This window comes from Ranitomeya variabilis, chromosome 4 (assembly GCF_051348905.1).
Source record: "Ranitomeya variabilis isolate aRanVar5 chromosome 4, aRanVar5.hap1, whole genome shotgun sequence".
Classification (NCBI taxonomy): Eukaryota; Metazoa; Chordata; class Amphibia; order Anura; family Dendrobatidae; genus Ranitomeya; species Ranitomeya variabilis.
The window spans coordinates 523,381,358-523,403,759 of NC_135235.1; the positions used below are offsets into that span (position 1 = coordinate 523,381,358).

The 22,402-nt window shown below is 43.7% G+C and overlaps 1 protein-coding gene and 1 long non-coding RNA gene across 6 annotated transcripts in view; one reads left to right on the forward strand and one right to left on the reverse strand.

The window, feature by feature from the left end:
- LOC143765502 (uncharacterized) overlaps nt 1-7,394 on the forward strand; it is a 32,786-nt gene extending 25,392 nt beyond the window's left edge. Inside the window, exon 5 of one of the 2 annotated variants that reach the window (XR_013213407.1) lies at nt 7,294-7,394. This is a non-coding gene — a long non-coding RNA (uncharacterized LOC143765502). Of the gene's footprint in view, nt 1-7,289 lie in introns of both variants that reach the window. The other variant, XR_013213406.1, reaches the window with a different exon arrangement.
- CDK5RAP3 (CDK5 regulatory subunit associated protein 3) lies at nt 1,153-21,972 on the reverse strand. 4 transcript variants are annotated; one of them, XM_077252227.1, is made up of 14 exons: nt 21,441-21,562; nt 18,358-18,403; nt 16,949-17,080; nt 15,795-15,895; nt 12,157-12,205; nt 10,534-10,712; nt 9,007-9,143; nt 7,825-7,978; nt 7,660-7,749; nt 6,562-6,640; nt 5,727-5,815; nt 3,659-3,864; nt 3,342-3,513; nt 1,153-2,062 (listed from the first exon to the last, which is right to left on the reverse strand). In XM_077252227.1, exons 1-14 carry the CDS (start codon nt 21,534-21,536, stop codon nt 1,997-1,999), a joined length of 1,596 nt encoding a protein of 531 aa, XP_077108342.1. In that variant the 5' UTR covers nt 21,537-21,562; the 3' UTR covers nt 1,153-1,996. The 4 variants fall into 4 exon arrangements, with proteins under 4 accessions (XP_077108342.1, XP_077108343.1, XP_077108345.1 ...); XM_077252228.1 differs by lacking the exon at nt 21,441-21,562 and adding an exon at nt 21,755-21,972 and having other exon boundaries at nt 1,155-2,062; XM_077252230.1 differs by having other exon boundaries at nt 1,155-2,062; nt 21,550-21,772.
- Nucleotides 21,973-22,402: the final 430 nt, after the last annotated feature.

A 22,402-nucleotide genomic window follows, 5' to 3' on the forward strand; every position in this document is an offset into this window, starting at 1 on the left:
ACTACATTGGTGGATCCTACATAGGTTAGGGGTCATTTACAAAGCAAGCTGGAAACCTTGGGAACACCATTATCAGGAATGTTGGGAATATTTCCTGGCATTACAAATAGGAAGATGGGGATTACAAATTATACAATGGATTCAGTTACCATAGATGTATGCCTTCAGACTGTACTTTACTCTGATGTCAGCACTAGTGATGAGCGAACGTGCTGGGATACGGTGTTATCTGAGCATGCTCAGGTGCTAACCGAGTGTCTTTGGGGTGCTCAAATAATATGTTTAAGTCCCCACAGCTGTTCGAGACTCACAACACATGCAGGGATTTCTTGTTTGTTAGGCAATCTCTGCATGTGTTGGGCTGTCAAACAGCCGCAGGGACTCAAACATATTTTTCCAGCACCCCAAAGACACTCAGTTAGCACCCGAGCATGCCCAGATAACACCTTATCCCAGCACATTCGCTCATCACTAGTCACCACTAAATCTATTCTATAGCATATTTTTGGGAAATTTGGAAATCTTAATTTGACTTTTTATGGTCACCAATTCTATAAAGTGACTAACATGATGGATTCTTACTGCTGAAACCCCATGATCAGACACTTATAAGTCCTTATATAAACCATGTATTAATAAATATAGACGCTATACAACTCTATATGCAGTTAGCTTAAGAAATATATTAAGCAAAATACAATACGTGTGTTTCCAATGTACTGTGGATGTTCACCTAGAGAAGTGTAATAAAATAATTCAGGCCAATCTCCAGTAATATAAGGATCAGCTTAGATTTCTTTCATGGCATCGACTTTAGACCAGTCAACCTTTTCACCCTCAGGACTTGTTAGGAGGAGCGTATTATACAGAAATGGGCTGACGAGTAAAAATGGGACAGCACACCGACCAATGTAATTCAATAGGGATGTTTAAATGGCAGGTTGTTTTTTTTTCACATGGACTGAGTGTGAATGCAAAAAAAAAAAAGAAAACTATATATATATATATATATATATATATATATATATATATATATATATATATATATATGTTTTTGCAACATACACAGTTCTTTTTTGTATATGTTGGAAGAGGCTCACTCATTAATCAAGTCTATGGGTGCCCCCCCCCAAAAAAGAGAAAGAAAAATGAATCCCATACAGACCATCTGTTTTGCACCCAATTTTTATATATACATTGCCATTGTTATCATAGGAGACTGTATATTACAATGTTGCTGTATAAATATGGATATCACACGTATGTTCGCACAAAGATTTGTTGTAAAAACTACTGCTTAAAATCTGTTCTTTCCATCTAACAAATTATTTTTGGAAACAAGGGCATCTGATTTTTTACAAACCTCAGATATATGGGATTTTTTTTTGTACACAAATTTCTGCAAGAAACTTGCCGTATGTAAACATATTGTTAAAATGGCATAACCTACAAAGCAACCCGCTCATGGACCACGTTCAATCCAGAGATCCAAGTCCAGGCTCCCATACCTCCTTCACAGCCAAATCCCGCAGCGTCATTTGTAAAGCCATCCAGTAAGAACCCGACAATCCATGGCGCGAGCCCACTGGCAGAGGTGCATGATGTGCTTACAGGTATGGCTCCGTGAGCCTGCTGATTAATAGATGCCATCACTCAGTGTCCAGCTGGAGGGTGCAGCTCCCCCCCCAGGAACCGAGATAACGAGCAGCCAGAATAATGAGCAGTGACAGGTCACTCGTCATTCTGATGGGATGTAATTAGGGAGCCAGAAAGAGGAGAAAGGCTCGCATGGAGCAGTGTGGTACTGAGAAAGAAGCAAGGAGGGAAATGGAATGTGTCATCCGCAGAATGGTCAGGAAGCAGACAGGTTAGAGATAAGGTGAAGTGTGTCATTGTCATTGCCAAATATTACGTGAAAGGACAGGACGCCGTTAGAACACTTTATAAAGATGATGTTTTAATGTATAAACTGGAGTCGGAGGTCAAATGATGACTTTCAAAGTCCAGTGCCGATAAGTTTCACCGGGCGGTTATTATATCGCCGAGATATATCTGTTTCAATCTGCAAGAAAAATGAAGAGATAAGTTGTTGGCCTATTATGAACAGGTCCAAAAGTCTGGTTTATTAGAAAGGCTTATGCAATTGAACTGTATTCCATATTAACTTTCAGCCTGACTGCAAGTCTCATGACTTAAAGAAGACTTTTCACAAAATTTTTCATGTTGATCAGGACACACAATGTACTAGGCGCTGCAGAGCAGAATAAAACTGTTTTTTGGCCTTCCATTGCAGAGATATTAGCAATCAACGTATTTGGGAACTGAAGAGTTAATATATATGTTTCTTTAAAGTCTAAGTGACATCACCAGAGAGATTTCACTGGGGGCATGTACTTCTGTTTTCTGATGCTGACCAATCATAAGTAGGCAGCAACACACTGGAGAAAGAACACGCCATCACAGTAGCTTAGAGCAGGCTAAGCTAGAGACATAATGCCAGTGTCACTTTAGTGCTGGAGTACAGCAGACCCGTGTGTGATTCACTGACAGCTCTCATTTCTAGCAGTCAGTGTGGGAGGGAATAGAAGTGTTGCAGAAGTTTAGTCTCATTACAAATACTTCTAGTAGCTCTAGGGGCCCGAAGAAGTCTGTAAAACTAGTGAAACATAATGGGACTGCTCTGTCCGGCAATTATACAGGGACTTATATAGGGTTAGCTTACTTGTCCCAGCAAATAACAGGCACAGTCCACAAAGCAACCCTTCTTTCTTATACTGCCAATTGCAATTGTTACTGCACACTGGATAGGTGATAACTTGTTGGGAAAATGACGCCAAGACCCACACCAACTGGTAAAACAGGGAACCTTTATATCTCAATTAGAATGACAGTGGCAGTGCGCATTCCCGACAACTGCTCCATTCATTCCCCATGGGGCTGTCGTAAGCTGCGCTCAACTTTTTCCAGCAGCCCCAGAAAAGTCGGCAGCTGTGGTCAACCTTTTCCAGGAGCCCTAAGTATCCGAATGTCGCTCCATCTTGTCACACAGATAAAAGTTCCCCGTTCTGCAGATCTGTCCGCGTCCGAACAGAGAGACACCCACCAATCAGCAAGTTAGCATTATCCTGTGGATTGGTGAATACTGTCGGAATTATAGTCATGTATGGTGCTGTTATGAATCAGATCACAAATCCCACAGTCGGACTGGAAACTGCTGCCATATTACAAAAAGTGAAATCATCCATTGGCAGCAGCTTCTTGCTCCATAAGCAAGCGACCCGCCATTTGTACATATACCCATCCAGCTGCACCTGCCGCTCCCACTAGCTCCCAGCGCTCACCTGCTTCTGCAGTTCACGACTCCTCTCTTGTAAAAGCACAAGCTTAGGCTCCAGGCTCTCCCTCTCCTCCTGCACAGATTTCCCTCTCTCCAGCCATGCCTCTCTTTTCCTCTCTAAGAGCTCTGCTTGCTTCAGCCGCTGTCGTAGTAGGTCCGTTACGCGATCAACATACCTGTAACAAACATGATGATATCACCTGACCCCAAAAAGTGGACCCCCTGAATTAGTAGATCAGGGGATCTCCGAAACACAAAGTGTCAAATCTGTCAATGTATCTAGAAAGCAGGAACAATAGAAGAAAATCAGATCACACTAACCGTGGAGAGGCTAGGATGAGGAAAAGATGGCGCATTTTGACATCCGTTAAGCGTCCAATTAAATCTTTAACATGGGACAACATGGCTTCAACTTTATTCCTGGTCTGTCCCTGCAGAATGGGTGGGGCCGTCTGGAACTGTGTGACGGTGACAACGTCAGTGTCGCCATCAATACCCTGAAGCCACTGAGAGAGGAAGAGCTCCAACTGGCAGGGAGAAATAAAAAGGTTAGCAGAAAGGAAAAGAAAGTGCGAAGGGTATGGAGGCACTCTTAAATGGGAAAATAGGTGTGAGAAAACATGGAAGCTTGATGATTGAATGGCTGCGATCAGCCAGTGAATGTGCAAAAGCATGTTCATGTAGATAGATGTGCTGCTGATATTATGCTAAATGTATGTGGGCAGAACTGTTATATTAAGCATTCTTCTTGCCCAAACAGTTAGCTTCGGCCCATGTAAAATGGCCTTAAAGGGAATCTGCCTCCTGGTTTATGCCACCTCTTCTGAGTGCAGCATGATGTAGGCAATGAGACCCTAAATCCAACGATGTATCACTTAGATCTCTGGGTGCAGCAGTTCTGACCAATCACAGTTTTTAGATTTAGCAATGCAGCAGAGCTGAGAAAGCTAGCGCCGCCCACACCAGTTTCTATATGTAGATGGCCTATCGACCCTGAACCGCTTATCATAGGAAGGGACGGAGTCGCGTGAGCATCAGACTTAGCAATGATAAGCTAGTGATAAAACATTAATTATAAGTAAACAACAGCACACAGCTTGATAAGTGACATCGCTGAAATCTGTGTTTCAGCTGCTATCTTCTGCCATCTTCAGATTACATAGCAAAAACCTGCTGACAGATTCCCTTTAACTGAGCGTTGATTGTCTTGTTACTGATGATTGCGGCCAGAAATCTGCCAGTGTAAAGGTACCGTCACATTAAGCGACGCTGCAGCGATAGCGACAACGATGCCGATCGCTGCAGCGTCGCTGTTTGATCGCTGGAGAGCTGTCACACAGACCGCTCTCCAGCGACCAACGATGCCGAGGTCCCCGGGTAACCAGGGTAAACATCGGGTTGCTAAGCGCAGGGCCGCGCTTAGTAACCCGATGTTTACCCTGGTTACCAGCGTAAAAGTAAAAAAAACAAACAGTACATGCTCACCTGCGCGTCCCCTGCCGTCTGCTTCCTGACACTGACTGAGCTCCGGCCCTAACAGCAGAGCGGTGACGTCACCGCTGTGCTTTCACTTTCACTTTAGGGCCGGATCTCAGTCAGAGCAGGAAGCAGACGCTGGGGGACGCGCAGGTGAGCATGTACTGTTTGTTTTTTTTACTTTTACGCTGGTAACCAGGGTAAACATCGGGTTACTAAGCGCGGCCCTGCGCTTAGTAACCCGATGTTTACCCTGGTTACCAGTGTAAAACATCGCTGGTATCGTTGCTTTTGGTGTCAAACACAACGATACACGGCGATCGGACGACCGAATAAAGTTCTGGACTTTATTCAGCGACCAGCGACATCACAGCAGGATCCTGATCGCTGCTGCGTGTCAAACTAAACGATATCGCTAGCGAGGACGCTGCAACGTCACGGATCGCTAGCGATATCGTTTAGTGTGACGGTACCTTAAGTCAAAAATCAAGAGTTGGAGACAGAAAAAGGACAAATAAGTCATCAGTTCATAAACTGGAATCAAGTTAAAGGAGAAGACAAGAAAAAGGATGATTGTGTAGGGGAAGCATGGGAAAAAAAATGCGGGGGCAAGAGCGTGACACAAAATGATATGCAGAAAGAAAGCATGAGCGAACATGAAAGAGGATGTAAGAAAAAAAAGATTAATCGCTAAGACAGAGGTCAAGGCTAGAAAAGAAGAAAAATGAAAGAACAATGGAGGAACACAGAAAAGAACAATAAGGAAGGAAATAAGAGAGACAGAGGGACAAAGCCGAGAACAAAGAAAACAGAGGGAGTAAGAAGAGAGGAAGAGACAAAATAAGAGGAAGATATACAGAAAGATAGCACGACTATGAAGACGGCTAGGAACATTAATAGATCAGACATTCACCTCCATTAATTCATCAACAAACTGGTTGCGAGTCTCTGTGTTCTCGAGCACGGTGAGGGCATCGGATCCTCGAGCTACACCTGGAGGCACTAGGAGAAAAAGACAAGTCACGACAGCTTGAAATGGCTACATTTACTGAGCATTGTAAAGTATCACAATTACTTTAGTTTGAGGTATTGGTGGTATGCATTTGTCAGGTGGAATAAGTTTGTATATATTATAAAGACACCCAAAGAAAGAGGTTGCTTCGTTAGCATTTATCAGTAAGGTGACGACTGTGTATGTTGTTCTACCCCCTTTCCCTCCTTCCATCCCTTTCTCCTCCTATATTGTTTTCTCTTATTCAATAATGTATTATAACTGAGAGGAAGGAGTCAATCCAATTATCCTGAAGAAATAATAGAATTTGTCCATTTCAATTCTTTTTTAAACGTACCAATGTGTCAAAACCACTGCAGCCATGTCAACAAAGACTAGGGGCAATAGTATAGAGGCATCGCTGCAGTAGCTGGGGATAAGCAAGGCTGAATTTGTCATTTAACAGAACATGCTTGTTGAGTAAAAAAAATAAATAGAAGGTGAAATAGTCCTTTAATTTTTATAACCTTCAATGCACAACAAGACAGAACCAAATGCAAGTTCTTAATAGGAGATGGAAGCATGAACTAGTACAATGAATCATCTAGAAAGGCAGCAAAATATGAAAAATTCAAGGAAATATTCCTATAAAACTCAAAGTATATGGCACTTTCACCCGCACATCATGAGCTGCCTGATGCAGGATGCTGCAACTAATACTGATACAGCAATGATACATGTTGGTTTTAGGCCTCACCATTGTGTCCATCTTCCAGCACAGTGATGATCTCCCCAGGCACAGATTCTTCAGTGTCCCAGACTATAGCATCTGCAACCTGCAAAAAAAAAAGAAAAAATCACAATGTACAATAAATGATTAAAAAAAAAAAAAGAAAAAAAAGATTGTTTCATTAAGATTTTTTTGGTGACTAAATTAATTTTGGGCTCTTCCAGAGAAGCAGATCTAAACCAGGGGGGAAGACTTCCCATGATATATGCCGAATGCTGCTGCAATTTTCACCACAAAACCGTAGCTTTTTTTATCATGTGCTTTAGATATTTTCGGAGGTTCATCATCTGGCCAAGGGGCGAGAATTTGAGTGTGGCCTAGATGGGATTCTGTGCTCCAAAAAATGCACCAAAATTTGGGGGCAAATGAGCACCACAAACTAAGCTAATTAGTCTGACTTTACACCACCTGACAGTCTAAAATTGCACCAAATTTGTCATCCAAATAAGCCGCTGAGATCACTCTGATGAATTTTTGACTGTCTAGTCTAAGTTTGTACTGCCTAAAAGTCAGACAACATTCATAAATGTGCCCCAAAATATGTAAGCAGATATTTAAGGAAGAAATGCCATCAAAGTTTTTATTTTCTTAATATATTTAATATATTACAATCATCATATTATATAGCACTGTGTACTTACAATTGCTCATTTTACCTTTCCACTCAGCTAATTCTTCTCTTTTCTCTGTGCTAGGTAGAAACAGGAAGTTTCCTGTACCTGTATGACTCATCCCCTCTAACTCCTGACTCAGCTGCTCCGCTCCTCCCCGCTGAAATAAACTTTTGCAGCGACTCTTGATTGTGCAGAGAAAATTGACCTCCTGTTTCTACATAGAGCTTAGAAGAATTCGGCTAGTCAGTTTTTAATCACAATAGACCTAAGAATAGAGAAGAATTAGGGACCCTCTGTAATCGGCTCATGACTGTGGAATCCTGCTGTTCTTAGGTACAGCCCATGCTAAACAACCCCCAAGTGACTGCACGGATAAGAGAAACACAGAAGTGGTCACCTAAGGCCAAAAAGAACTCCCCCCTGCAACGTTACCTCTACATAGGTGTCTTACCTCTGTTCCTGAGACAATGCCCCAGTCTATTCCCTCTGATGTCTGCAGCGCTGGAGTCTCTGTAGTTAATCCTAAATTTCCCCAGTCGATCTGACAAAAATATAATATATAAAGGATTGCAGTGGCAGTGACCATAGACTTCTATGGAATATAGGCTACTCTTACCTCTCCTTCTTCTGTACAGAGGGAAACCTCCTCAACCACTTTGACTTCTGTCCGTTCTACAGTTACAGGGACTTCTCCAGTTCGCCACTCGTATACCAAGGTGTCTCCATGTTTCTGCACATAGCAGATTAGAGGAAGAGCATGTTCAGAGGAGCTAACGGAGAGAAAAGAATTACGATAATTCTTCAATATTTAGTCACTTGATTTCTGTGCAGCTTTGTTAAAGGGAATCTGTCACCAGGTTTTTGCCACCTAATCTGAGAGCAGCATAATATAGAAATAGAGACCCTGATTCCAACAATGTCTCTTCCTGGGCTGCTTAGTGTTGTTTTGATGAAATCGGTCTTTTATCAAAAGGAGATTAGTAAAGGCTCAGTAAACCTGCTGCCAGGTAGTCGTCTATGTTCTGTATAACCCCGACAACATCACTGATTGGCAACTTTCTGTGTACACTGTTCATAAGCAGAAAGCTACCAATAAGTGGTGTGGCAGGGTTATATAGAGCTCAATATTCAGAGAACTGCTAGATAAAACAGTGATTTTATCAAAACTGCAGCAAACAGCTCAGTAAGTGATACATTGCTGGAATCAGGGTCTCTGTCCCTACATCATGCTACTCTTAAATGAAGTAGCAAAAACCTGGTGACAGATTAACTTTAAATGGAATCTTGTCACCTCATTTTTCGCATATAAGCTGCGGTCACTGCCATTAGGGGCTTATCTACACCATTCTATAATGCTGTAGATAAGCCCCCGATGTTACCTGAAAGATTAGAAAAACAAGTTAGATTATACTCACCCAGGGGCGGTGCGCAGGCACCGGGTCTCTCTGACTCTTCCCGGCGCCTGCGCACTGCAGTACTTTGCTCTGCCCTTAACAGGACAGAGAATTACGCCTGCGCAGGAGCCACGACAGAAGGAGGATGATGACATTGCATGAAGATGGGAGGCGCCGGACCCAGACCCGGGACGCCCATCGGACCTGAACTGAACTGGGACCGCCCCTGGGTGGTTATAATCTAACTTGTTTTTCTTCTCTTTCAGGTTACATCAGGGTCTTATCTAGAACATTACAGAATGCTGTAGATAAGCCCCTGATGGTGGTGGCCGAAGCTTATATGCGAAAAATGAGGTGACAGATTCCCTTTAAAAACAGGTAGAAGAAAATGAGACACCACTTACCTATCACAGACAAAAGACACACAGGCCTGGTACAATTCGATTGCAGGTAGAAGTCCAGAAGCATCTGATCCGACCTGTCTCAGGGCTGCTGGGACATCCTGGACCAACATCTGAAGTTCCTTACGAACATTGTCTCCCTACAAGGGCAAAAATGGAAAAGTACAGGTACAATGTAGGTCAATGCTTTACTCCACTCTCCTTGTCGGCTGAGCAGGTATGTGTACGATTCTGCCATTAGATGCAATTTGCCTCCCTGCAGGAAAATCAAGCCGACCACAATCTAAGGTGACATCATGCCAGACATAGAGATAAGAGCGCTGTTATTCTGCCACATATCTCTCTGAATGCAAATATGGATTTTCCAAATAATCAGAGAATGTTTATACAAAATGTAATTGGGCCACGCAATCTAATGACTACTGATATTACACTCACCTGTGACCACATCATTAGGCTTAAACACAAATTACCATTGGTTGGCACACGGCCTCACTTATAATAAACATGCTGATAATAATGGAAAGTGTTCTGTACAAATACAGAAAAAAAAAGTATTTGTCCACAACCCTCCTAGCAAGGGTGCAGTCAAATGGCCATATAAATCAGTGCACGGACTGGCCGGCGGCTCTCCCGACCCAAACGTGACAGCTGAATAGAAATATAAGAAGCCGTCACGCTCAGGTCGGGAGAGACGCCGGCCAGTCCATGCATCTATACGGCTGTCTGACTGCACCCTATTCGTAACAAATAAATGTCATTAAAAAAGCACCGATCGACCTATTCTATCATTAGTCAGTGCTCGGAACTGGAAGCTTATTAAAGTACATTTAAAAAAAAAAAAAAAAAACTTCGGCAAATGTCACACTTCCGCAGCCTTCCTGATCCTCGCGATGCTCCCGGCAGCTCCCGTTCCCCAGCGATGCCTCGCGACAATGACCCCAGATGACGTAGCATCACGTGAGACCACTACGTCATCACAGGTCATTGCCGCAAAGAGTCACTGGGAACGGGAGCTGCCGGGAGCATCGCTAAGGCCTGGGCTGGATCCGGGGGCCGCCAGAAGGTGAGTATATAACTATTTTTTATTTTAATTCTTTTTATAGGGCCTGAGGAGAGTCTCCTCTCCTTCACCCTGGGTACCATCCGCACGTGATCCGCTTACTTTGCGCATGGTGGGCATAGCCCCATGCGGGAAGTAAGCGGATCAATGCATTCCTATGTGTATGGAATCGCCGCGATTCCGCACAAAGAATGAGCATGCTGCGTATTTTTCCGCGATGCAATTCCGCGGCGGAAAAGTACGCAACATTAGCACAGCATTGCAGAATCCCATTGAATTCAATGGGTTGTGTATGCCTTTTCGTGGCGAAAAAAAACGAGGCAAAAACGCATACAATCAGCAACGTGTGCACATAGTCTTAATGTAAAAGGATGAAATCCACAGTAAATCTTCTAGTTATAAATGCGGATTTAGGTGCAGATTCAGCATGTGCATCAATCCTAGAAGTAATTCTTTTGTGCACTTACAGTGATTCCATAGCGCTTGCAGCTGCTGTAATACTGTTCTCGCTGTTCCGTGGCCCCCTGCACACACTCCTCGGCCCGACGCTCACACTCCACAACAAGCTGCTGACACCGGGTTATCTGCTTCTTTAACCCAGGGATCTCATAGCTCACATTGCGCATCAGCAGGCTGCCACTCTCCGCTAAAAAGGACAGGAAACACATTAATCACAAGCCTCACGATTATATATACCGCAGGGATAAATCAATATATATATATATATATATATATATATATATATATATATATATATATATATATATATATATATATATATATATATATATATATATATATATATATATATATATATATATAGTGCCTCCCTCCATGTGAAAATTTATAATGATAAGTAATGATTAATGATTCCCAAAGTTATAGCTCGAGCATGTGTTTGCCCACTTCACTGCTGGCTTCTTGTACATTCTAACACCCCCCATACCCATACACCCTGGACCAATGTCGGACGAACCGGCCGATACTGACGGATTCAGCCGACACACCAATATGTTTAGGAGACCAAATTATTGTCGGGGAAGATATCAATCCGCCTTGTCAAATGTTGGATTGCCGATTGCTTTGTTCTCCCAAGGACAAGCTGCCGTCAGACATATCTGGTGGTGGTTTTCTCATAGAGAACACAGGAGCGCTCTATGAGTATGTGATTGGGAGGGCTGGTCAATATGGCTGACAGCCAAATGATCGGCCAAAACACTGTTTTGTCCAAAAGTCATTCCAAGTGTATGGCAAACTCTACACCGTTTATGTATGAAAGCTGCACATTGATTAGGCGGACGCACAATGCCGGCTTTCATCGTGTAATTTAATACAGATATTGTGTCACATTTTCCAATTTACAATTTTGTTCAGTTCAAGTTACCGTGTGGTACTGGAGCTTATTCAGGAGTCAGACAGTGATCAATCAGCCCTGACCCCAAAGGGCCCTGCAGATCAGCAGAATAAAAGGGCTCCATTAATGTTAACACAAGAACAGCAACTTTTCTGTACGGCTGCTACTGCAGATCAGTTCCACTGATGGGAATTTAAGATCCATATATAGATACATAAATGTACACAATAGCTGAATATGAAGACTACACCACAGTGCCCCATAACAAAGATGGAAGCACAGCAGTTCATCTTTACAGCTCCTTATTACGCTAGCTGCACCCTATGACTATGCCCATGCCTAGGAGCAGCCCATCAAGCACAGGAAGACCACAGCGGGTCAGAATTTGGGCATCACTATAAACCTTAATTATTATTATTATGTATTTAAACCAGTTATTTTAACAAAAACAAAATACAGGAACAGTGAAAATGTCAAATCTCAAGGCTGATCCTTCTGTCCGGTGGAGGCTCTCTCATACAGAACAAAATAACGTTTGGACAAATATTCCTGTGTGAAGGACTTAGGACACATAGCGGTCAGCTGAATGATCATTTGACAGTTATCTAATGTGTACAGGGGCCTTCAAAAATAGCCACTTCCTATACTTAGTATCACCCACTATGTGCAGTCTTCAGCGAGAGTTTTATGATATAGCCATGGTTTTCAATATGTGTCCTATATTTGTAACACTCACCCAGATAGGAATTATCAGCCTGGTATAGAGAGATCACTTCTTGCCAATCCTGAAAATAAAAAGATATATAGGAATGTCGTAGATGTGGCAGATGGGAATATCTTATTAATGAAATGCTGTTCATTTAACACATTAAGGCTAATTTCTGAGATCTCATTTATACTGGTCACTCCTGAGGAAGCTCGTGTGAAACGCACATTGGAGCCTGGGGCAGCGGCAGCATCTCCACCACGAACCGGGGTCCGTAACTGTTTCATCACTTATTCTTAATGCCTCACACTTATGTTTGAGATATTTCTCTATCACGGTTTTTTAGTTACCATTCCTATCTGTACATACCCCTTTGTAATATATTTGTATATAAGATGCAAGTGCACTAACTTGTATAATACTGATGATAAATATGGTTCATGGTGTTCATGTTCTTCTGCGTCTAGATTTTAATATCGCCCTTTACAATGTTTGTCCTGAACATGCTTTTTAGCTTGACAATTGGTGTTCCAACAATAAAAGTAAAGAGTTTGTATTTTGGGGGTATTTATTGATTATTCAAGGCAGTCCTCTAGGTTTTATAGTAGTTTGCCTGCTTGAATTAGTGCTTAATTGCACCTTTATATGCTTTGTATTTTTGATTAGGGTTATATTCCATCTCTTATAGGTGTCATGTCATATGTGTAAGATGGGAAAATCTTATTAATGAAATGATACTCATTTAACACTTTAGTTTATTTCTGAGACCCCATTTATACTGCAGTGCAGCCCCCATGTAAAGTGTTCTCCATGTAATGTAACTGAGATCCCTGTTCACCTACGTGTAACATAGCACACAGGGATGCTAGCAAAGCATTGTACAATGACTAACATGTATAGAATTTCTTCCCTGGATGTGTAAGGTGAGCGATAAAGCCCCAGAAGCCGAGAAACAAGTGGCAGACAGTGATTTGGCTACATGGAAACCACATGCAAATACAGCACAGTGTGGCCGATGCAGATTAGCTGCAGACTAGAAATAACACCAGACGGTGACTACATACACAAGGCGGGCCGTTCTAGCCTTGCCGTGATGGAAATCAGCTATCCTTGCACAGACGTTCTGGTGGGCTTGCGGTGGGCTTACAAAACACAGTCATTGTGAAGACACTGTAGTGGGGAGGGAGAGAGGAGCTGCCATAACCAGTGATCAGGCAGGAGGTGGATTCAGACTACCACAGACCCCCATTATCTATGCTGTGGTAAATCACTGCACTCTGCCAATAGGTTAGAAACAGTTTTAGGTACCGACTAATATATAATACATAACATAAGCCGTTTCTATCAGGACTCTGGGTTAGGGCTGCAGGGCGCTCAGCGTGGGACGTCAAATGATGCGAAAGTTTACGTAGCATTATATTAATCAGTTAATAGCAAGTCATTATCCACACACACATCAGAAGCTCTTTTCCTTATTCCATCGGATAAGCACAGCAGATTACCCCAGCCCAAACCTGCAAGTTGCTTTTAATATGGAGATTCAGTAATCTTCTAGGCGACCATATAACGCAAGGAGGCCTACATCTTGCAACACACATTACAACCTACTGATGGCAGCCAACCATCTAAGGGTGTTTTCACATTGCGTTTAGGCACTCGTTCGGTGGCTCCATCAGGGCTTACATCCACAAAACGGGACCTCAACATATGTGCAGTTGGGTCACAGACTATAACGGTGTCGATAGTGAGAATGTTAGCCCCCCCGCGTAAACCTGAAAGAAATATAGCGGGGGTCTCATGGCCTCATGGACCCTGTCATTTAATATGACTTTCTGTCAGAAGAAAGGTCAAATAAAGGTCAGGTCAGTCATCTCTGAAAGTGTGACACTGGTTTTATCCAGTTTTTTCTGGTATGTTTGGCAGCTATTGTTACGGTTTTCTATTGGCTGTTAGCAGCTTTGCCGCTCTTTTTTTGAATATATAAACACCTGTTTTGTGGTATCTGGTCATTCTGTCAGCGGAAGAAGATAAAGAAGACCCCACCCTCCCTCCCCTGAATTCTTGTAATGTTACTGTCGTGTAGTTTAATTGTGGGAAAATCACCCATGTCTGGGTGGATTGGTTTATTGGAAAAGTTTGGTACTTTGGTTTTATAATCTATGGAGTTTATTTATTGGTGATTAATTAATTTATGTAACCCTAAATAAACTACACGGCCATTTTTATCCACAATTAAAGCGTTTTGTGTTTTTATTGTATGAATGGGTTCTATGAGGCCATGTGCACTCTGCCGTGCATCATGTTCAGGTGCCTGAGGTGGACACTCATACATAGTAGACTGTGTCTGGGTGTCGGTCTCCAGTAGGCGTATACGCCCTAAAATGATGCAGAGCAGAGTGCACATTCGCTGTACCGACACCATTATAGTCTATAGCCCTGTCGGCGTATACATCCGAATCCCGTTTTGCAGGTGGTTCGGATGTAAACCACGATGGGGCCACCTAACGAGTGCCTAGACGCAATGTGAAAGCACTTTAATGTGTATAAGGGCCTCCTGAGGGCAGACAAGAGAATAATCAGGCAATTAGATTGCTATATGTTCAGTCCTGTTGGTTTCAGAGGAGATAGACCTTGACCTCAGGCGGAGAGCTATTTACACAGCAACATTATTGTGAATAAGTGTTTCTAGGAGCGTTCATTTCAAAATAACCGTGCAGTCTTAGCAGGCTGCTGATCACCCGACGAACGAGGAAACAACTTGTTCACCAGCGAAATGATGTTTTTTTGCTGCACAATTATCGGCAACGCATCTGCGTAAACAGGACTCACGCTGCCAGAACAATAGCATCCTATTAGCACTGAGCAATCTACTACACATTGTTCAATGTGCTTCTGAAGAGCGGTCCGTCTATCTATACAGGCTATTAAATAATCACCGACTGGTGAATATTTATGGGGATGGAAGCTTCGATACAAAAAATAAATACATAATATAGCAATATGTATGCCCTTACTAATATACTGCTGTGACTAGGCCTGCGGTGTGCTAAGTGACAGCCTCTCACTCGGCAAGCCTTCACTGGCATTCATACACACTCTTAAAACAAGTGTTGAGAATCTTGCACAAGGGCAGTAGAAAAGTGCTCTTCACTGAAGATGTGCACATTGGCGCATCTGGACACAAACCCCTCCATCTGCTGCCACCTTACAGGAAAAAGTGCCGTGAGGACGGTGGCTTGTTGAGTTAGGGGGGGCATGGCTTAAAAGCATCACAGACCGAGGACATACAAACTAGTGTATTACATCTATAATGTTAGGCCTAAGTGGACAACCCTTTTAAATGAGAAAGACCAAGTTCTGTTTTGTTCATTTGAAGAACCAAGATGACAATGGCTTTATGGCATAAAGGGGTAGTCTGTCTCTGCATCAAGTGAGCAGAGTCAATGACATTATGACCCCACACACCCGCAAAGACACGTGCACGATTTGCAGCCATCATGCATACGACCTATTTAAACAGGACACGTTCATGATACCTGTTGATGATGATTAAGTCTCAGGAGGTGCTTGGTGGTAACGAAATGAATGGCACCAAATGAACCCCTTTATTTCTACAAAGGAACGTTTCCCACTATATGTCTTATTCGTACACATCTATAGTTTCCTACCTTCATTCTCTGAGATGAATATCTTCCAAACAGGTTTCTGGTCGCAGCTTCTGTTCCCTTTAATATCTCAACAATCTTTAAGCAGTGGAAGTAGTTAATATCTGGAACGATTGAAAAATGTAATAATACCATCTATAAATCTACATTCTGCATTCTCTTAGAGAAGCCCTGGCTGACGACAAGCCTTCTCATCATCACTATATCTCCCAGCCAGTAAATAGCACTGGGCACAACTGCCACTGATCACACCGGGCACATGAGCAGACTTAGGAGCAGATTTACTATCGCATTTGTGTCTTTTTGTCGGTTTTCAATAGCACCATAATCTTCTTTTTGTTTTTAAAGTCTATTTTCACCCTATTTGTTCACCTGTTTTTTTTCTAGATTCCTCTTGGTGGGTGGCGTTTGGCGTTTTCAGCTGATTCAACAATTGCAATTTTTTTGGGCAAATATACTGCAGTCTGTCTCTGAAGTGATTTTATATACGCCTGATTTTTTTAATGTTGTGACTTTTGGTGGAACATGCGGCTTTTTAGGCTAAAAAGTAGAAAAAAAAATGATAAAAGGTGTGGCATTTTAAAAAATTTGGTGCAAAAAATGTTATCGAATATCAAAAGGCAAAAAAAAAAAGAAGGCTTTAAATATAAAGCAAATGATGACTTTTTTTTAAATAAGCAGCTGCCATTGTTTAATAACTAAGCTAAGTTTACCTGCCACTAATTTGAGATTTATTAATTTTTCTTTATCACTCTCAGGGTGATACCACGTTGCGTCTGCATATGTCTGAAACGTTGCAATCTGTGATTCTTACAGGCCACAAGAACTTGGAACTAAATAGTTTGGCCTTGGGCATCATCATGGGTGGCGATTCGGCAGCATGCAGTATCACCCTTAGGTCAGTTTCACATATCCGATATTCACGGACTGAGTACAGACTGCCATGTTGGAACCGCCAACGGCTCCCCTGACCCAAAGTCAACAGCCTAGGAGGGATATATGAGGATAGAGACAGGAGACCCTCAGCCGGCCCGGACAGTGCAATCTGTACTCAGGACGGTCGTGTGAAACCAGTGGAAAACCCGTTTCATGATCAGCTCCGTGTTGTTCATTATGATTCATTATCTCGGCATATGGCAGCATTCCCAGCATCTCACATGTTCCTGAAAGGAGATTCCGGATATCCTCATGTTCTGGCATGTCCTGAAGTGCTTGATTCACCTTCTCTCTAATCTGCAGTACCTTGCCCTGCCATTTCAGGACGCAGTGTCTGCGATCGACCAACCAATCTGTGAGGGGACAAAATGACAAGCAGCGATCACTGAAGGTCAGTGACTTTTTTTTATTTCACATCTGCAAAAAATTTTGATAGGCCTTGGCCTTTCTTCAACCTAAGTAACTATGTTCCAGTTTCATCTGTTTTTGGTTCTCAAGCATCTCCTAGCAAACAGTCAGTGACAGCGTGAACACGGCTTTAGGGTGAGGCCACACAGTCAGGGTTTTTTCAGGTCTTTGGTTGTAGATAAAAAGTTTGGATTTAGAAAAAAGTAGAAATAGGATCCATCCTTCATACTTTACCTCATATTATGCTTCATACATACCTGGTTTTGGTCTCAAAATTGCTTCAGAAAACCTGAGTATGCAGCCTCACCTGAGACCTCAATTCAGATTGGCGTACATATTTTAACTGTGAATTTCATGGACTGGACACATAGCTTATAATGGGTATGTAGTGTCTTTTCCCCTCCACAACTACCCAGAATTCTGACAAAATTGCACAATTTTACCACCATTTTGCAAAAATGTAACATTTTGTCCAAGATGTTGCAGCCTTCGCTCCCCCGCACACATACGGAATCTGGGGGCGAGCAGGACCCTGGTCCGGCAGCCATGTCAGGAGTCCGTGGCCGCGCTGAATGTCACCTCCTACCTATCAGACTACCCATTCTGATTAGTAGGCCCAGTGAGACATCATACATGCGTCACACAGCATCGGTATAATCTACAAAGACCCGAAGGCAACAGGTGGCTCTTTTCTGGTGGCCACTGACTATAAACTTGGCTGCTGGACTTGGGTCCTGCAAACTGATTTGCTCATCTGTAAAATCTGGCCATCAGTATGGAGCATTATGTATAAAGATATATAAGCCTCTTATTTTACATTTTACTAAGAATTGGTGCAAATCGATTTGTTGATCCGGATCAGCATCAATGTCAGTAATCGGTGGCCGCTGCAAGGTTAGCCCTGAGAATCACCTCTTACCTCCCAGAAACAGAGACTCTTCCTTTGATTAGGTGACCAGGCGTGATGTTACAGGTGCGTCTAGCCACAACGATGACAGGCGGACTAATCAAAAAGAGGAGCCGCAGATGCCGGAAGGTAGGAGGAGGATCACAGGACTCCTGTCCAGCAGCCGCAGATTACTGATGAGACTAATGGACCAGGTCCTGCAGATGGTTTCACACCAACACTAGTCCTACTCGTTGACATGGGCATACATTATTTCTAGACATATTCCATGTTTGACTTGATTTCTGGCAAATACCCTAACAAACAAGTACTCACCCAGCAATTTGCTGGTCTGGATGTCAATGGGAACATTTTGTAGGTCCTATAAAGCAATAAAAAAAGAATAACATAAAATAAAGTAGCTTCTTAATATGTGGGCCATATAAAGTTACCCTCAGTAAAGTCATTCAGTAGAAGATACCCTGACACCCACTTGCTGCCCACACACAGGGGCCAGGACACTCGTGTTTTCATGAACAACTTCAAGAATTAAATTTACATTAGATGGTGGGCCCGTCCCGCCTAGCCAATGTAATTCTAATGCATATTGTCACTTTTACCCAGTTAAGATCTCCAACATTAGACAATATTATCCAGGACATAAAAAAATATTATAATAGCAGGACATATGCAAAAATAAAAAAATGACATACTCACCTGCTAAATACCCAGTCGCAGGAGTGGTCCTTGCTGGTCTTTCACCTGTCCTGCAGGAATGAGGAGCCTCCGCGGTGATTCCAGTATGTACACCATGTGTCATGTATAGTTGAAAAAAGAAGCTTACATACCATACATTATATAAAAAGACACACATGCATGTTTTTCTCAATGTCTGACATATCTTTTCATATAGAGCATGTAAACTTCTGGTTTCAACTGTATGTACATAACAGTGTTAGTGATCAGTGGCAGGGAAATTACCAGGTGACAAAGTAATTTTTTCATTTTAGTACGCTTTTATATTCTGGACAATCCCTCTCCGAGTTAATCCCCATATCACAGTCCGTAAACGCAATGACCAGAACTTACATGCCCACATAGATGTACATTCAGATCAGGAGACCTGCAGTCACTCCTGGCATTGTAGTCTGTATACAGACCATGAAATATGGTGTCTGACCCTGACCCAACTGTGACAACTGGATAGGAAAATGCCTGTACTAGCTATATTAAAATCAGACAAAATTGCAGTAAATTAGGATTTTTAGAACCACAAAATAGCCCAGATTCGATAGAAGTAATTACCGTAACTGTGGCAAGGAACCATGGCGTCTCTTTTATACACACAGCCTTTTTAATTATTACTTTATAACAGTCTTACTTCCAGGGTGCAGAATATACAAAAATAGTTTGCTGAACATACAATCATTTATCAATGTGTAGCAAGCTAGCACACAGTCAAGTATAACTAACCACGGCCAAGTGCCAGACAGGAGCGAGGACTAACCACGGCCAAGTGCCAGACAGGAGCGAGGACTAACCACGGCCAAGTGCCAGACAGGAGCGAGGACTAACCACGGCCAAGTGCCAGACAGGAGCGAGGACTAACCACGGCCAAGTGCCAGACAGGAGCGAGGACTAACCACGGCCAAGTGCCAGACAGGAGCGAGGACTAACCACGGCCAAGTGCCAGTCAGGAGCGAGGACTAACCACGGCCAAGTGCCAGACAGAAGGGAGGACTAATGACAGCCAAGTGACAGACAGAAGCGAGGACTAACGACAGCCAAGTGCCAGACAGAAGCGAGGACTAACGACAGCCAAGTGCCAGACAGAAGCGAGGACTAACGACAGCCAAGTGCCAGACAGAAGCGAGGACTAACGACAGCCAAGTGCCAGACAGAAGCGAGGACTAACGACAGCCAAGTGCCAGACAGGAGCGAGGACTAACCACGGCCAAGTGCCAGACAGGAGCGAGGACTAACGACAGCCAAGTGCCAGACAGGAGCGAGGACTAACCACGGCCAAGTGCCAGACAGGAGCGAGGACTAACCACGGCCAAGTGCCAGACAGGAGCGAGGACTAACCACGGCCAAGTGCCAGACAGGAGCGAGGACTAACCACGGCCAAGTGCCAGACAGGAGCGAGGACTAACCACGGCCAAGTGCCAGACAGGAGCAAGGACTAACGACAGCCAAGTGCCAGACAGGAGCGAGGACTAACGACGGCCAAGTGCCAGACAGAAGCGAGGACTAACCACGGCCAAGTGCCAGACGTGAGGAACCTGTCTCTGATAGCTGACAATCTACTTCTAGGACTATTACATAATGGAAGTGGCTGCCATTACTGTCTTCCTCCTCCTTGTATCATTGGATAAGATCTATATAATATATGGGGTCACCAGTATATTTGTTTTAGGTTTTCTTCTGCTTTTTTTAAATACAGAAATGGACCCTGGACCAGTGTACAACTAGTCATGAACATAAAATATCTGGCCAGGCACAGGTGATACTTGTGAGCCTAGTCTAATTAGGTAGAGAAGCCATTCAGGGGTTAAGGACAGCTGGGTAATAGAACACAGCTGTATCCATCAGTCCATAGACATTGATTTTCTGCGATGACTATTCTCAGCAGTATGCTGGTAATGATCAACGGAGGACTTGGGACAGAGGTGGTGTAAATCCACTTGCAGGACCCAGTCCATCAGTCAGGTGAGTAATGCATGGCTACTGGACGGGAGTCCGGAGAATGCCGCTCTTACATCCCAGCTCTTCTTTTGATTAGCCAGCCTGGTGTGACATCACACAGTGTTACATCGCAACGGTGAATACAGAGGTTGTCCACTACTTTAGCATTGACGGCCTATCCTCAGGCTAGGTCATCAATGTCTGATCGATTGGGGTCTGACACCTGACACCCCAGCCAATCAGCTGTTATCGGGGATGGCGCCTGCCAGCCAAGAGTTCTCACTTGCGTAGCTGGCCATCTTCCGATAGTGGCCGAGGCTTGGTCAATTGGAGGATGTGCAGTACCAAGCCTCGGCCACTATCGGAAGACAGAGAAGCTCTGCAAGTACTTCCGGCCTGTCGCCGACATCAATAACTGCAGATTGGCGGGGGTGCCAGGTGTCAGACCCCGAGCGATCAGACATTGATGATGACCTGTCCTGAGGATAGGTAATCAGTGATAAAGTAGTGGACAACGTCTTTAATTAAAAGAGGAGCTACGGATGCCATCAGGTAAGAGGCGGCGGTCCTCCAGGCTCCCGTATACCGGCCACAGGCTACTGACCTCGATGGACCAGGTCCTGCAAATCGACTTGCACCATCTCTTTGTCCCCCCTAGTGATGAGTGCCAGCAGAGGGGCCTTGTGACCACTGGGACCTTGATAATGGCCACGGACTTGTCGTCGTTTGGATACCTCTATGATTCCCTGGATGTATGGCAATAACGGGGGCCACACATTCAGCAATCCCCCAGTGTATCCTGGCAGCAGCATGTTTAGGTCATATCCCATGCATTATCCTCACATCTATATCCGTCCTAACAGAAGTCTAGGATCGCAGCTGTACTGGAGCTGCAGGTGACAGCCACCAGTGCATGCTGGGACTTGTAGTTCTAGAATAGATGCAGCGCCAGGGGTTTGCCTACACCCTGATTCACAAGACGCTGCACGGTTAATGACTCTGCACCGTAAACCGACGATCTGCGAACACACAGCGCTCCCGGACAGACCTGCATCCCGGCTCCGGTGACTCTTAGGACACGTGTACCGGACACACTGCTCTCCACCAATCACAGGTTAGCTTGCCGCGAATAGTCTCCGCCCATACATGGTTTCCACCAATGACAGAAGGGCTGATAACGCGAGGAAGGGAAAACGTTGTCATGGCTAAGCTGTAGGTGCAGGAAGTAGCACTAGGGGGCAGCACAAACATCCTAGACGCGCCACTTCCTATGTAGCCCATGAGATGGGGCTATTATATGTCGCAGTGAGTTGGTTGCTGTGACAGACAGGGCGAGCAGATAACCATCACAGCTTCCTTACACTTTTTGGGTATTTTTTTCTTTTGGGTGGGAAAGAGGGGTCGGGGCGATAGTCACAATGCTCTGGGGGCTGTTTCTTGTATCCTGACATTTTTTACTACTTTTTCTTTGTTTCGTTTGTATTGACACAGGTGAATACACAGAATTCTGTCATATACCAGACTCCGCTGCAGCAGCTGTGCAGTTCACACTGATACGGATCCGCAGGCAGATTAGCCCCATTCATTTTGTGTCCATGCTGCGTGTTTCAGAACCATGTCATGCCCTGGCCACGAGGGTCAGCAGTGATTTACATCGACAAATGTGAAAACTGCAACAGATGTTACTGGGAAAACC